This window comes from Crinia signifera, chromosome 5, assembly GCF_055691185.1.
Source record: "Crinia signifera chromosome 5, ASM5569118v1, whole genome shotgun sequence".
NCBI classification, from domain to species: Eukaryota; Metazoa; Chordata; class Amphibia; order Anura; family Myobatrachidae; genus Crinia; species Crinia signifera.
The window spans coordinates 305672852-305690414 of record NC_139221.1 but is presented as its reverse complement, the minus strand read 5'-3'; the positions used below and the strand labels follow the sequence as shown (position 1 = coordinate 305690414).

Sequence of the window (17563 nt, the reverse complement as noted above, 5' to 3'; positions counted from 1 at the left end):
TTTACATTGGATTCAATGTAAAATATTCCCTAGACCCCCAATTTTACAGCGTAAACCCCACCCCACGATTGACGTGAACCCGAAGCGTGGCGAGCGCAGCGAGCCCGCGATGGGCGGCGGTGCGCGTCCTCTGACCTTTTCATTCCCCTACTATCCATGTCGGCGTGGAGTTGAGAATATATAGTGTGGCGAGCGCAGCGAGCCATCGAGCCCGAAGCGTGGCGCTCGCCACACTTTATGTTCTCAACTCCACGCCGACGTGGATAGTAGGGGAATAAAAAAGGTCGTAGGACGTGCACCGCCGCCCCTCGCGGGCTCGCTGCGCTTGCCACGCTTCGGGTTCACGTCAATCGTGGGGTGACGACGGGGCCATATATAATGTGAAATGGGTCATATTGGCCCATTTCATATTTTTTACTATATGAGATGGACTTAATCAAGTCCGTCTCATCTTGTGCCATTATATTGGCACAAGACCGACGCGATGCTCCCGATTTCAATGTTAAAAAATATTTTAACATTGAAGCCTATGGCAAAATCGGGGGCATCGCGTCGGGGCCAATGTTAATGGTCCCGACTGACGCGATGCCCGCGATTTTCCCTTTAACGGCAAAATGGACCTGATTTCAAAGGAAATCGGGTCCATCGCGGCCATCGTGTACCTTAACTTAAAGGTACACGATGGCCGCGATTGTGGCCGTTCTAGGAAACAAGTACCCTTTGTTGTCTTGGTCCCGCCTTTGGGCCTTTCTTCGCCATTGTGTATGTCTAATCCTCCTCTGAGGGCTCCTAGGCTTGTGTATTCAATCTATTGATGGCCATCTGACCATCGATGATTCTAAGCCATCGATGGTTAATGGCCGATGTCAACAACTTTTGCCATCGATGGGGAGAACCAGATGGTTTCCCTCCATCGTTGCAATAGAAAAACGATGTTTTGCTTTTAAAAAAAATGTTTTCAAAGTGCTGGGACACTGAGCATAGCTCCGCCCTTGACACCTGCGAAGCCCCACCCCCTGTGTTTTGATTGGTCCACAGGCCAATCAATCGAATACAATGGATGACCATCGATATGTAAAAATATTGATGGTCATCCATTGCATAGTTAAGCACTATCGATGGCCAGTTGCAGAATTGCCATCTATGGCAATGGTGGCCATCCCTAATTCAATCACCTCTATGTCTGAGGCTTCCCAGCCCTCAGACGTGACACACCTAATGTTTTTTCTGTCTCTCAAGCACATCTTGTTCGGCCCTCCAGTTGTTGTGAAACTACAATTCCCATCATGCCTTGCCACAGTTTTGATATTAGGGTATGCTAAAACTGTGGCAAGGCATGCTGGGATGTGTAGTTTCACAACAGCTGGGGGGCCACAGTTTGGCCATGCCTGCGGTAAGAGACACACGGGCTGCGATGTGTATAATACACACCTGCACAGTTGTGAAGATGAACTTTTTGTTTTTGTAATTAGAGATACATATTGATCGGCAATTAAATGAATGATTTGTTGTGTGTACATAGGCATTTACTAACTGATGCAATTAGGACTAATTACAAGGTTATACGTCTGTTCCTATAGCAAGCGGTGTGAAAATATATATATATATTTTCGTTTTAATGAAGTGATAAATGAGTTCATTAGGGTTCATGCGCTTGACGATGTACATAACGAACTGACTGCGGCTCATTCTTTCTCGCTGACACAAGAGACGAGCGGATCTAATTGTCAGCTATCTCCACTGACGACCTCTCTAATTACAGGGACACTGGTTCCCCATCTGTATCATGTTCCCAGGCATCAGTCAGAATGTGGATTTCTGCTACGGAGACATGTTTGCCAGCGTGAGCGAGGTCTGGCCAGTAGAGGGCGCTGCTCACCCTGGTTTTCAGTTCTTTTCAAATTTACAGTATATTAATCTTGAGTTCTAGATTTCCATGTACCTCTGCTATGCGGATTTTCCCATTCATGTAACTAATACTGGTTTTATCATTGGGTCTCCGCTTCGGGGCTTGCTGTAATCTATCAGAATGTATGTGGTTGCTCCCAGCGATCCTCTGCGCGCTCTGACTGTTCTCGCACAAACATTACGTTCTGGACAGTCCGTCTGGGATTGCAGGACAAGATGCGGGAGAAGTGGTAGATGAGTAACTAAATGACACTAAATTAATGATGCAATATATTTGTTTGGGGTTTTATTCAGTAATGTATGAGAACATTCCGACCATTTCCCCAGCATCACGTGATTGTCCATAACACCCTGTGGTGACATTCTGTAATTACCACCAGGGATGAACGCAGCCACACATCACTACCGCACATACTGATTGGTACCTTTTACCCATTTATTCTATAGTGAGAAAATGCTACACAATAAAAGGCTAACTCGGCTCCTCACCTCTATGGGGGGGGATTTAAGTGTTTTGCATGCCGACTGCCATAAGATGGTGCCCAATGGAGCAATCCAGGTGCGCACAGCCACCAGTGATGTCATTAATGTTAAGTTGTTCCATGTATGTATGTGTGTGTGTGTGTGTGTGTGTGTGTGTGTGTGTGTGTGTTTGTGTGTGTGTGTGTGTATGGTCCAGCTTAACTCTGGAATGGCTGGAGCAATTTACAACAAACTTGGTACACATACTGTACTGTATGAATTACAGTCTGGAAATAAATACTGTGGGGTGTAAGACACCCCTAGCACCCCCATGGGGCCAAAAAGAGGTCTGCCCAAAGATTTAACAAAGTTTACGTACAGATTCAACAGTTCTCATTGGGTGCCCCAGCGATGCACTTCTGGCGGCTGGTGCGCAGGTGGATGTGCTAGCAGCTCACGCGTCCATTGCTGAGACTGGGGCTTGTGGGCATCTCAGACATTATCTGGCGGACCTCGGTGAATGGCATGCCGAGGCCCGGCTTAATGAGGCTGGCTCCATCTATAACCTATAGGATGGGGGGGGGGTTCGGTGTAGAGGATATTGATTGGGTTCAGATTAATTTGTCAACTTTAGCGTTAGATCGTATTTTTGCCATTCGCACCATCACCATGTAGAATGTTGACATAGTAAACGTCGATTTGCCAACTTTTTGACCTTGTAAACAAGCCAACATTCAGGTCATGTTGACATTCTCATATCGACGTGGTGAATGCCGATCTCGTATACCACGCCCCTATTTTCATTGTGATCTCATCCCTCTCTTGCGCTGTCATGCTATCAGTCTGATAGCTTGTCACTGTGCATGGCGGCCATCTTTGTTGCCCTCCACTGCGTTATTGAGGAGCAGCAGATGATTTGTGAAGGGACCATTTTTTTTTTTTTTTTATTAAAAAATAAATAAAAATTACATTTATGCTGTAACATAGTGAGAGAAGCTTAAAAAATATAGCCAGGTCTTCTCTTATAGGACATTTTCTGTAAGAAAAATAAGCAGTCAGAAATAGTTCTATAGAGCTGAAGATATTGTTCAACATCCAGAGCCGTCATCAGGGGAGGACTGCTAGGGCTGGATTTCTGGGCCTGGGCAGAGAAGTGACCAGCAGGTTGCAGCGGGTGTGACCAGCAGTCAGTCATGTGGCCTGCTTGTTATGTGATGCCGGTTGTGAGTCTATCAGAGCTCTTGGACTGTCACCCAATCTGGAGCCGCCATAGCGTTGTTGACAAGCATTGAGTTGACCACTGAACGTCGATAAATGAAATGAATATGGTTGGAAGGTTGACACAAGCATTAGGTCGGCGATGGCAAGGTCAACAGTCAAAAGGTCGACATGGGGTTTTTCACTTTTTTTTTTTTGAGCCAACAGGTGCTATTTCATGCCCTACCATCCACTAGGTGTGGAGGGAGAGTAGAATTGTGTGCCGAGCGTAGCGAGATGTTGACATGGACTCCGATACGGTGTCCATGTCGACATTAGGACCCGAAAAAGTGGAAAACCCATATTGACATTTTGACTGTCGTCCTAATGCTTGTGTCGACGAAGCCATTTTGACCTAATATTGGTCGACCCATACCCAGATGGAGTGGGATACAGGGGGGTGAGGGTTTGCTGGAGGTACATGGGGTACGTGAGATGCTGTAGATGGAGGGGGGGTTAGTGCCTATTTTGTCAGTCTCGGGCACCACAATATTTGATTGCAGCCCTGTCTACAGCTGTGTTCCCTGAAACATTACTATACAGTATAAGGCCCTATTTATCACCATACACATCTTTATTGCAGATTAAGGGGGGTATTCAATCTTCGGGTCACGGCAGACGAGCTTGCTCGCCCGCCGTGACCCAGTCCCGTTCTCGGTCAGCTCGACCGAGAACATAAAGGGAAAAACAACAGAGTGCTTTTTTTGCGGTGCACCACAAGAAGAATTGATAATAAAAAGTAACTTTTATTAATATGTTTTAAAAGACGTTGCGAATATAAAAATAAACATGTAACACAAGACAGATGTGAATAAAAAAGGAATCAGACTTCCTAACGTGGCGGGGTTTTTTTTGGAGGGATGGAGGTTATCTAATTTCTTGTGTCAGTATAACCTAGTCATTTAACCACCAATGAAAAATGGAGACAGTGGATATTTCTATATTAGTCCACTGAATTGGGAACCGTGTCCCTATTTCCTCAGTTTGGTGGTGAATATGTCCCTAATTGGATGCAGTCGGCGTCCCGTCTGTGTATACCAATTCTTTAGGGATACTGAATGGCAGCATACGTTGTATGTCACGCTGGTACTTCTGCCAGTGGAACCCTGTATTTGTAATTCTCAACAAGTATCTTGTCGGTGTATACGGAATCAATGATATATCAGGCACCACACTTATTAGTACATATTGGTCGACACAATCGATACAATGGATTTTAAACGTGTATGTCAGACAAAGTGAAATGTAATGAACAGTGTCACTGTGGTCACAGTGAGATACGTGGTGGCCTATGCTCAAATGGCATCAAGCCCTGCGTTTGCTTTGGTGCTCAAATAGGTTTCCGCTGTATAAACGGGTCTGTATAACTGTGCGGTTTTGATGTGCTGATGCGCACTGTCGAGATTTCAAATAGAGGTGCTGTTATTGCCAGCAGGGGCCTGTAGCCAGTGTTTATATATTATGACATATACCCTGATGGTGTATACTCTCACACACAGGTCGACATTTACAAAATGTGCTTTATTTCGGTGCTGTTTATGAGCATTATCACAGTATTACCACCAATGGTTTGATTTGTCAAGATTCGATTGAGGCATATATCGGGAAGTGGTAATCAGTAGTGGTAATCGCGATTGACAGTCAAATGCATTAAGTATATATGCTTTATTATTCTGTGTCCACACTTTATGTGTCGATATGGCCACTTGTTTTGGCTAACCCCAAAGGGATATTTATCAAAAAGCACAGTTTTACTGTCCGCAGAGCCCTGCCGTAAGTAGTGACAGGATATTTTATTTCACCGTATATAAGGGTATATCAGGCTGTGCAGTATGAGCACGCTGATGCACACTGTCGAAGGTAACTGTTGCAAAATGTACACTGTGTCAATCGGGTGTCCTGACTTCTGTATGTTACGCTAAGTAGGCACCACACAGTGTCACAATCTGCAGAGCCCTGCAGCGATTGATCACAGAGGTAATTATTTCGATTACGTTAGTGTATAGGTATCGAACTGTACAGCTTAGGTGTGCTAATGCACCTTGCCCGGGTTGAGCGTTACGATAGACACTGTGTCACTGAGGTATTAAATCATGTATTTCACGCTATATAAATCACCAGACAAAGTAACTATCTGCAGACTTTGCAACAGTGGTTATAAATTGTTCACAATTGCACTGAGTGCACTCGTCTGTTAAGCCGTGTGGCTTCAGCGTTCTGTGCGCCAGATTCTAACAGGTACTGTGGCTTGCAAGTACCGCTAGGTTTCTATGTCACTGACAAAATTATAACATTTACAACATTATAGTTATCCCTCTTTCCCCCCGCTCACGGGAAACGCCTGACGCGCGTTTCGCAAATGAGCTTTTTCAAAGGCCCTTTGAAAAAGCTCATTTGCGAAACGCGCGTCAGGCGTTTCCCGTGAGCGGGGGGAAAGAGGGATAACTATAATGTTGTAAATGTTATAATTTTGTCAGTGACATAGAAACCTAGCGGTACTTACAAGCCACAGTACCTGTTAGAATCTGGCGCACAGAACGCTGAAGCCACACGGCTTAACAGACGAGTGCACTCAGTGCAATTGTGAACAATTTATAACCACTGTTGCAAAGTCTGCAGATAGTTACTTTGTCTGGTGATTTATATAGCGTGAAATACATGATTTAATACCTCAGTGACACAGTGTCTATCGTAACGCTCAACCCGGGCAAGGTGCATTAGCACACCTAAGCTGTACAGTTCGATACCTATACACTAACGTAATCGAAATAATTACCTCTGTGATCAATCGCTGCAGGGCTCTGCAGATTGTGACACTGTGTGGTGCCTACTTAGCGTAACATACAGAAGTCAGGACACCCGATTGACACAGTGTACATTTTGCAACAGTTACCTTCGACAGTGTGCATCAGCGTGCTCATACTGCACAGCCTGATATACCCTTATATACGGTGAAATAAAATATCCTGTCACTACTTACGGCAGGGCTCTGCGGACAGTAACACTGTGCTTTTTGATAAATATCCCTTTGGGGTTAGCCAAAACAAGTGGCCATATCGACACATAAAGTGTGGACACAGAATAATAAAGCATATATACTTAATGCATTTGACTGTCAATCGCGATTACCACTACTGATTACCACTTCCCGATATATGCCTCAATCGAATCTTGACAAATCAAACCATTGGTGGTAATACTGTGATAATGCTCATAAAAAGCACCGAAATAAAGCACATTTTGTAAATGTCGACCTGTGTGTGAGAGTATACACCATCAGGGTATATGTCATAATATATAAACACTGGCTACAGGCCCCTGCTGGCAATAACAGCACCTCTATTTGAAATCTCGACAGTGCGCATCAGCACATCAAAACCGCACAGTTATACAGACCCGTTTATACAGCGGAAACCTATTTGAGCACCAAAGCAAACGCAGGGCTTGATGCCATTTGAGCATAGGCCACCACGTATCTCACTGTGACCACAGTGACACTGTTCATTACATTTCACTTTGTCTGACATACACGTTTAAAATCCATTGTATCGATTGTGTCGACCAATATGTACTAATAAGTGTGGTGCCTGATATATCATTGATTCCGTATACACCGACAAGATACTTGTTGAGAATTACAAATACAGGGTTCCACTGGCAGAAGTACCAGCGTGACATACAACGTATGCTGCCATTCAGTATCCCTAAAGAATTGGTATACACAGACGGGACGCCGACTGCATCCAATTAGGGACATATTCACCACCAAACTGAGGAAATAGGGACACGGTTCCCAATTCAGTGGACTAATATAGAAATATCCACTGTCTCCATTTTTCATTGGTGGTTAAATGACTAGGTTATACTGACACAAGAAATTAGATAACCTCCATCCCTCCAAAAAAAACCCCGCCACGTTAGGAAGTCTGATTCCTTTTTTATTCACATCTGTCTTGTGTTACATGTTTATTTTTATATTCGCAACGTCTTTTAAAACATATTAATAAAAGTTACTTTTTATTATCAATTCTTCTTGTGGTGCACCGCAAAAAAAGCACTCTGTTGTTTTTCCCTTTGTATCCATTTCAGTGCTGAGCGGTAGCACACCTTACACCTAAAAAGTCATTAAAACTATATGGTGATTAAAAGGTATTTTCTTCTACATAAAATAATTTCCTGTGCGATCAAAACACTCCCCCTCTTTTTGCTCGACCGAGAACATGCAGGCGGGATTCAATGTCCCGCCTGCAGCGGGATGCAGCGGGATGAGAAGGGGGCGTGGCCGCGAGTTGCGGCCGGGAAGTGACGAGATGCAGCCGGCAGCTTGTCACTTCCCGGCTGTTCTCGACAGCTAGAGATGTTGGGCTCGTTCTGCCAGGAAACCCTGTTTAATGCTGTCAGGGAAGACAGCATTGAATAGGGCCCGTCGAGCATCTCCCCCACGGGAGATGCTCGACGGCGATTGCATACCCCCCCTTAATGATTCAGTTTGCTATGTCACACTGTACTTGTGGATTTAGCAAAGAACTGTTGCTAGGACACAGCCTCTAATAACAACTCATGTCGTCTGAAGGCTGAACGCAGCGTGATGTCATCCGGTATTACTCTGTATTCCGATTGACCAAGCGCAGCCGCCAAGTTGGGTATCAGCGGGGGCCAGCGAGATCCCTCTCCAGGGTACATTTGCAGGACCATATCTATAGGAATCTGACCATTTAGGATCCCCCCCCAGAAACCTATAGGGGCTGCCAGAATTGGAATGGGGGGACTGCAGCAAATATCAGCGGTATCTACTGCAGCAGTCTTTCTTTTTGGAATCCTTAAAATTTGTGTGTCCCCCCCCCCCCCGTTATACCATTAAATGCCTCCCTAAAGATGGTGTTTGATCCCTGGGCTGATATGTCTGGATGTAGAAGACCTTTTTAATGTTAACATAGCTGGTACATGAATCTAGTGTTCCCTCTAAGCTTGTTTTGCAGGATGCAGCACACTGCCCCCTTTTAAAACCTCAAAATGCACCTTGCCCTTTTTGTGTGTGGCGCTGTGCACCCTTACGCTGCCCCCCACCACGCTGGCAATTTTGGTGTGTGCCATCATGTGTAATGGGTATTATGGTGTGTGGTATATTGTGTAAGAGGCATTACAGTGTGTGCCATAATGTGTAACTGTCATTATGACAGAATATGTAATGGGCATAGCAGAGTATGACAATGTTTCATGGGCGTTATCTTAGTGCAGTGTGCAATTTTGTATATATGTTTTTTTTTTTTTCCTGTAATGTAAGTTTCTAATATAAAATGTGCCCTCCCGATTCAAAAAAGTGCCCTGCCCGGTGGTCAGCATCCTGCCCTTGAGTGAACACTATGGGTGAAATTTAATAAGATGAGAGATTCAGAAAGTGAGAGATTTGGTAAGAAATCTTCAGTTTTTTTTAAAGCGGCAATCCTTTACACTTCAAAATCAAACTGGTTTTGCAGTGTAAATGATTGCCGCTTTAAAAAAAACTGGAGATTTCTTACCAAATCTCTCACTTTCTGAATCTCTCATCTTATTAAATCTCACCCTATGAATCTGATTTACCTGCTTACATGCAGTTTGGGCTCTTAACCAGCAATCTATACATAACCATTATCCCGTATCTGGCTGCATCCAGCGTTCCTTGCTGCTCCACATTCGATCCGCGTCAGTCATGCTGATTCTGGCCTGTGTCACTGAGCACAGGATGCACAGTGCTCGCTGTGTGTTCTGACTGCTCGCGTGTGACTTTGCATAGGAATTCCACTTTACATCCAGCTTATTTCTTTTCTCTCTATATTATTATTTTACGCTGATAAGGATTGAGCACATTATATGTATGGACAGCCTTACGTCATTTATAAATGATTCCAGGGTTCTGCATGACGGGCGGGAAGTGTTGTGACTTTTGTGGTTATTTATTTAATAATGTGTTTTTTTTTTTAAATTTAGCCTTGATTTTGTTATTATGTGTTTCTTATAGAACTAGGTGATTCATCGCGCCCTACGGGCGCTCTTCACACCGTCGTAAGGGGCTGCGCCCCCTTAATTTGTGAACATTTGTATATGAGAAAGATGGTTAGAATTGTATGAAAGATGGCCTGTATTGCAACTTGAGTTATAGGTGAAATGTGTTAAATAGAGAGCATATGATGTGGAAGGGGGTGTGTATTGTTTTGTTTAATTAAAAAGCGGTTACAGAGTAAGATGTACATTGATAGTGTGGATGGTACAGTGACATTTGTGGGTGTGGGGGGGGGGCTGTGTGTGCATGTTGTTTAGGTGTGTGTGTGTGTGTGTGTGTGTGCAATAGTATAGTAGGGTGTTTCTGAGTCAGCGGCTCCCCACTGGCGGAGGTCACGACACAGGAAAACAGGAGGCTGGGTAGTGATAGGGGTGTGTGGGCATAAGGGGGACTAAAGAGGAGGGTGGGAGATACTGTGCAGCTTCTGCCAGTGGGTGAGGGTCCAGTGTGGCAGTACAGGAGTACAGGATGGTGGCCCTTAGTCAGTGTCTCCTCTAACTGGGTGGGAGTTCGGGTGCATGAGAGCAGGAAGCTGGGCTATGAGGCATGATAGGGGCATGTGGGCAAAACAGCGTCAGTGGTGGAAGTTACGGTTCAGGAGAGCAGGAAGCTGGGTAGTGATAGGGGTGTGTGAGTATATGGGGGACTAAAGAGGGGCTTAGGGGTGCCGTGAATTGCGGGAGGGGCGCGGGGGTGCCGTGAATCAAGGGAGGGGGGGCGCAGGTGTCGGCGAATCGCGGGAGAGGGTCCGCAAAGCGTGGGAGGGGGCGTGAATTGTGCGAGGGGGGGTTGCGAATCGCGGGAGGGGGGTGCGCGGGGCGCGATGAATCACCTAGTTGGTTATATATTCTTGTAGAAGGATGGTAGGATGTTGCTGTCATTCAGAATGCATTTACATAAACAGTAATAGTAGCAGTAAAAGGTCTGACTTAAAACACCTACAGTAAAACAGAACAGGTGTTATATATTATACAAAGAATTGGTTGATGATGTGTAGGTTGAGGTGCACATAGTTCATAGTTGTCACTGGAAAAAAATTGCTACAAGAAAAAATCAACACAGAAAGTTCAACACATGTAAATGTTGACATAAGTGTGGCACTTCATCGGTGTCCATGTCGACACATGAGAATGAATATGAAAACATTCCAAAAAAGAAAAATAAATCTTCAAAAACTCATGTCAACCTTTTTCATTGTCGACCATAGCCGTGCCAGTGTTTTGCATGTGCCATTTAATCCTGGGGTTGCCGTGAATCGCGCGCGGGGGTGGGGGGGGGGGAGGGAGGGGGTGAGGGGTGTCCGCTAATCACAGGAGGAGGGGTCGTGGGTGGATGCCGTGAATTGTGGGAGGGGGGGGGTCGCGGGGGGGGGGGGTGTGTGTGTGGGTGCCGCGAATTGGGGGGGCACGGGAGGTTGCAGTGAATCGCGGGAGGGTGGGTCGCGGGGGCAGGTGGTTGCCGCAATGACAGGAGGGGGGGTCAGGGGTGGGGAATCGCCGTAGGGGGGGTCGTGGGGGGCACCGTGAACCGCGGGAGGAGGGGCCGGCACGAATCGTGGGAGGGGTGTCGCGGGGTGCCGCGAATCGAAGGAGGGGGGGGGGTGTCACGGGGTGGGGCCGAGAATCGCGGGATTCACCGGGGGTGCCGCGAATTGCGGGGGGTGTGCTGCAAATCGCGGGAGGGGGGTCGCGGGGGTGCCGCGAATCGCCACAAGAAAAAATCAACACAGAAAGGTCAACACATGTAAATGTTGACATAAGTGTGGCACTTCATTGGTGTCCATTTCGACACATGAGAATGAATATGAAAACATTGAAAAAGTGAAAAATAAATCTTGTCAACCTTTTTCATTGTCGACCATAGCCATGTCAGTGTTTTGCATGTGCAATTTAATCGTGGGGATGCCGTGAATGGGGGGGGGGGGAGGGAGGTGCATACCCAACATGACCCTCTCCAGGAGGGATACATTGCTCTGTTTCTGGACTTTCTTCTTAATTTATGGATTACCATCACCTGTGCTTAAACACCTTTCTTATCAATTACCCTGTTTAAAACAGGTGATGACAATCATAAATTAAGATGGAAGTCCACAACCCAGCGTTACAGCTCCAGACACACTTTGAGTGACAGATGTAGCCAAATATATAAGAGATTGCTGCAGTTTCTGCTACAGAACGCACACATGTGGACATGTTGGTTCTGATATCCCCAATACTGATCCACTGAGCGCAGGAGGCTTAAATCGCATGCGCCTAAACCACACGTGGCAGCAGTGTGCAGGGGCGGGCAATTATTTATTCTGGGGGGGGGGGTCACTTAATACTTTCAGCAGATATTCGAGAGCTGCACTCCAGAAATAGGGGGTGTGGTCACTCAAAATGAATGTATTGTAGCACACCATATTCCCCTTTTACACATCATGCAACACAATAGTAGGCCCCTTATACTTGCCTATTACATATTATGCCGCACAGATTGAGCCAAAATTTACATTATGCTACACAGAATGAGGGAAATTTCACACTGAAGTAGTAAAAATTAACATTATTCCAAACAGAATGAGCCATAATTCACATAGGAGTCAGAATTCACATTATGCCACACTGAATATGCCAGCCGTAGTTATTCCACACACCATCCCCGACGTAGTGCTGTGTCACAATACTCACAAATCACGTTCTGGTGTAAAAGACTTAGGATTGTGGAAACCTTCCTGTTTCTTGTTCTGTGCATGCTCATGTGTGCCGAGTGTATGGCCGAGTGTATGTCCAGCTCCAGCCTCTCCAGTGTCTACTGTACATTTAATAAAATGTGCACATTGTTTTTTTTTTTTTTTATTTCGTCTGTATGCATTTATATGTATGTGGTTTTAATATAAATATAAATATATATATATATATATATATATATATATATATATATATATATATAAATAAATATATACACACAACTTTTATCTAATATGTATATGTAAAACATGCATTTGCTTCATTTTATTTATGGCTCAGTGATCCATTAGTTTCTGCAGTGCATGGGATTTCCTCCTGGCACCGGGAATCCTGTATTTCTGCAGTGCAGGGGATTTCATCCTGGCACCGGGAATCCTGTATTTCTGCAGAGCAGGGGATTTCCTTCTGGCGCCGAGGATCCTGCAGTTTCTGCAGTTCCGGGGGGGTCTCCTCCTGATGTCGGGGATCCTGTAGTTTCTGCTGTGCAGGGGATTTCCTCCTGGCACCGGTGATCCTGTGGTTTCTGCTGTGCAGGGGGGTCTCCTCCTGATGTCGGGATCCTGTGGTTTCTGCTTTGCAGGGGGGTCTCCTCCTGGCGTCAGGGATCCTGTGGTTTCTGCTGTGCAGGGGGGTTTCCTCCTGACATCAGGGATCTTGTGGTTTCTGCTGTGCAGGGGGGTTTCCTCATGACGTCGGGGATCCTGTGGTTTCTGCTTTACAGGGGGGTTTCCTCATGACGTCGGGGATCCTGTGGTTTCTGCTTTACAGGGGGGTCTCCTCCTGACGTCGGGGATCCTGTAGTTTCTGCTGTGCAGGGGGATCTCCTCCTGACTTTGGGGATCCTGTAGTTTCTGCTGTACATGGGGGTTTCCTCCTGGCGTTGGGGATCCTGTAGTTTCTGCTGTGCAGGGGATTTCCTCCTGATGTCGGGGATCCTGTGGTTTCTGCTTTGCAGGGGGGTTTCCTCCTGACGTCGGGGATCCTGTGGTTTCTGCTGTGCAGGGGGTTTTCCTCCTCACGTCGGGGATCCTGTGGTTTCTGCTTTGCAGGGGGGGGTCTCCTCCTGGCGTCAGGGATCCTGTGGTTTCTGCTGTGCAGGGGGGTTTCCTCCTGACGTCGGGGATCCTGTAGTTTCTGCTGTGCAGGGGGATCTCCTCCTGACTTTGGGGATCCTGTAGTTTCTGCTGTGCAGAGGGGTCTCCTCCTGGCGTCAGGGATCCTGTAGTTTCTGCTGTGCAGAGGGGTCTCCTCCTGGCGTCGGGGATCCTGTGGTTTCTGCGGTGCAGGGGGGTTTCCTCCTGGCGTCGGGGATCCAGTATAGTGGGGAAAATGCTTATATCAAGGGATTGAGGGTAAAGAATTGAGACATCTGTTGTGCCCACGGACTATATGCTCTGTCCCCCCCCCCATACCAGACTGCGTACCTCCATGGTGTATGTGTGGGGTGTACACAGTGGAGCTGGGCATGCCAAGATAAAGTCAAACACTGCATAATGTATGGATTCCAGCCCAGCAATGACATCATTTTTCTAGGAATTACACCTCAAACCAGGTTGCATGTTCATTTTAATTGAGATAATTTATAGTAGGAATTGTTAGAATCCGAGAGGACGAGATATAAGAGAATCTAGCTGGCAGCAGATGTGTGAGGAGGGTGATGGATGCGCTGTGTCGGATGCTTGGGAAATGTCACTCTACCTCCCTGCTCTATTAGCTGGCTGACAATGGAATAAGATTGCAATCAAACAAGTGAGACTCTCTCCGCAGAACAGTTTTACAGCCAATGCAGCTCAATTAGTTGTGGTTCTGCCTCTGCAAGTGTTCCCGGGCGCCCATGAGTCACCGGTGTCTCCACGTCCTGATCCTCCCGATATTGCCTCTGGGATTTTATATCATAATGTACGAGCAAGTGGGAGGCGTAAAGTCTCTGTCACTCACATTATACACAATCGCTCACATAAACCATACATACACCATACATACTGTGGTCATGCTGCACCATGTCAGTGATTGGAATACCAGAGTCAAAATCCTGGTGCCAGAATCTTGACTGTCGGATCAAAAATGGGCACCGGTATCCTGATTTAACTAGAAATGTCATTGCTAGAATCCCGACATCCTAAAAGTATGCCGGGTCTCTTCGCTTTGGGCCGTGGTGGTGGGTTTAGGGTTAGGCACATTGATGGGAAGGTCAGGGTTAGGCTGCAGGGGAGGGAGGCTGGTGGGGTAGTGGAACAAGCTGTGCTTATCCTGACCTGGATTGGGGGAAGTAATCTGTAGGGGTTCCGGCTCTAGATCCGGTTACAGCGGCATAGACTATTATGGTGCCGGTGGCACCAGCACTTTTTAGTTGTGTTTGGGCACACTGTGGCATTTGGTGGAACACAAACAGTTTTTTAGTAATCTATAGGCCATGGGTGCAGCCTGGTAAAGTGTAGTTGAAGAATGCAGTGTAATATATTTGTCAGCGACACTGATTACTATCATCCTATCATATAAATATATATATATATATATATATATATATACACATACATACATACATACATACATACATACATACATACATACATACATGTATGTTGAGTATCCGGACATCCCTTATCCGAATTTTTTTATTTATTTTTTAACCCCCTAACCCTCTTTTCATACTTACCAAGTCCCCAGGCGTCCACAGCAGGCCTCCGGCATCTTCTCTGGGTCTCCAGCGGTCCCAGGAATGCATTGCGCGAGTGTGCGCGCCGGTGACGTCACCGGTGCGCGCGCACACTAGCGCAATGCATTCCTGGGACCGCTGGAGACCCAGAGAAGATGCCGGAGGCCTGCTGTGGACGCCGAGGGACCACCGGACACCATCAGGGGACAGGTAAGTATGTTTTAAAAAATATATTCCAAAAACCGAAAAATTCCCATATCCGGAATGCTCGTGGTCCCGAGCATTTCGGATAGGGGATACTCAACCTGTATCGTCTATATTATATATGTCTAGTGTCTCTGAGTCTCCGAAACACTGCCATCTGTTGGCAGAGAGTGAAACTACATCTTTCTCACACATGCACAAACACTGAAGGTAGCACACTAGCTTTTGAAGCTTTTGCTTCGAGCGGGCTTACTGGTTTTATTATATAGACATAAGGTCTAACACTAAACCTCTGTTTTTTCCTGTTTTGGTCTAGCAAAAATACAAATTTCAATATAAATAAATCAGTACAGTGGATGTGATACTCTGTATATGTTCATAGTCTTTCTATTGTACAGTATTCCTAATATTTGTATAAATACGGTAAGTATCTGTAACATGTTGTGGGAACGGACATTTGCACGGTCCCACTTACGTTATTCTTTGCATTGTTTAAGGAGGAACAGCGAGAATTTCGTGAGCAGGCGTCGGATCCTCAGGCCGAGCAGGAGCTGATCAACAGCGTTGGGGACGTATATTTTTCCAATGACTCTCTTGATATAGTCAAATATGAACTTGAGGTGAGCAATGTATAATGGTAATATTAGTAGTAATGGGATGCTAAGATTCTGTAACAATGATTTACTGTTTGGTACAGGCCTCGTTTTTTCATTTTTAGCATGTATATGTGCAATTTTATTTGACATTTACATTTATCCCAACGTTTTGTCAGCAAAACTAGGACGTTATAAACTAACAGCTAAAAAAAAAGAAGCCCCGATTCTTTCATACCCTGCCAGGCCACACCCACTTTAGTGCTATCCACTCCCAATTCCTCCACACCTCCACCCGCTTGCTCCTAAACTCCACCCCTTTGAAAGTTCATAGTTTGGGAGGTTTAGATTTAGAAGGGCAGTTAAGCCCCAGATTTAACAAAGTATTTGTATGTTCTTTCTTGGCTTCAATAAATATTTTATTCAGGTTTTACTTTGTATTTATAACTTTTGTTAATGATGCAAAGCATAGTCACCATGCAGTACACCGTGGCAAATGAATATGAGATGTCTACAGTATGTACCAAGACATTGACAGAAATAAAGCACCATCCAATTGACTCCTTACTGTCACTTTTCAAACACCGCTTTTAACATGGTAGGAAGGAGCTTATTGGCTGGTACATTATAGGCTTAGACTTCGTGCATAGACCCCTATATCTTGTAAAGGGAACAGATGTTGTCTTTTATTTTGTAATGGGAAGTTTGAGATTCTAGTTAGCCATTACATTATAGAATCCCAGTCTGTGCTGGAGTTATAATATATCGGCAATTCAGAAGTTATTTATGCAGCACTTTTTTGTTTTGCTTTTTCATCAACTGTATTCCTCCAAATGCCAGTATAATGGATACGCAGAAACCGTGCCAGTATAATGGATACGCAGAAACCGTGCCAGTATAATGGATACGCAGAAACAGTGCCAGTATAATGGATACGCAGAAACAGTGCCAGTATAATGGCTACCCAGAAACAGTGCCAGTATAATGGCTACCCAGAAACAGTGCCAGTATAATGGCTACCCAGAAACAGTGCCAGTATAATGGCTACCCAGAAACCGTGCCAGTATAATGGCTACCCAGAAACCGTGCCCGTATAATGGATACACTGAAACCGTGCCCGTATAATGGCTCCCCAGAAACCGTGCCAGTATAAGTTATAGGAACCTTTGCTAACCAGCATCCTAGCTAATTAGCACATATGTCAAATATTTATTATATTTATAAAATGATATATTTTTATTTTACATTTGTGTTCAGAACTTCATTTTAATTTTATTCTAAATGCATTTAAATGACAAAATAATTCTAACCAATAAAAAAATGATTATGTTTATGCCGGTTGTACACTAGAGCATTTCCGGCCAAATTGGAACAACATATCGTCCAGATCGTTAGGTGTCTGCCTAATCTGCCTGCTCCGGTGGTTGTTAGCGATATCATCCGGTCCGCCATGCTAAATGGGAAACTGGAGGATATTGCGTGCCCCGCTGTGCAAGATAATGAAGCATGGAACGAGGGATTGTTCTGTTCTTCTTTACATCATTCTGATGGGTACGGCTGAAATGCTATGTCAGCCAGCATATTGGACAAGTCTAGTGTTTATCTGGCTTCTGGAGAAGTTCGCTATACTAAGAGAAATACATTCTATCTGCCTTCAGGCTGCTGTTATCCCAGGTCACTGCGTCTCCTGGCCACTCCCAACCCTGCAGTCCTT

At 45.4% G+C, this 17563-nt stretch overlaps 1 protein-coding gene across 1 annotated transcript in view; it reads left to right on the top strand.

Annotated features, from left to right (window-relative positions):
- Window positions 1-17563, top strand: part of VPS50 (VPS50 subunit of EARP/GARPII complex) — a 198191-nt gene that overhangs the window by 12056 nt on the left and 168572 nt on the right. The window contains exon 3 of the mRNA XM_083189450.1: window positions 15754-15876. Coding sequence (XP_083045576.1) covers window positions 15754-15876 — 123 coding nt within the window. The remainder of the gene's footprint in view (window positions 1-15753; window positions 15877-17563) is intronic.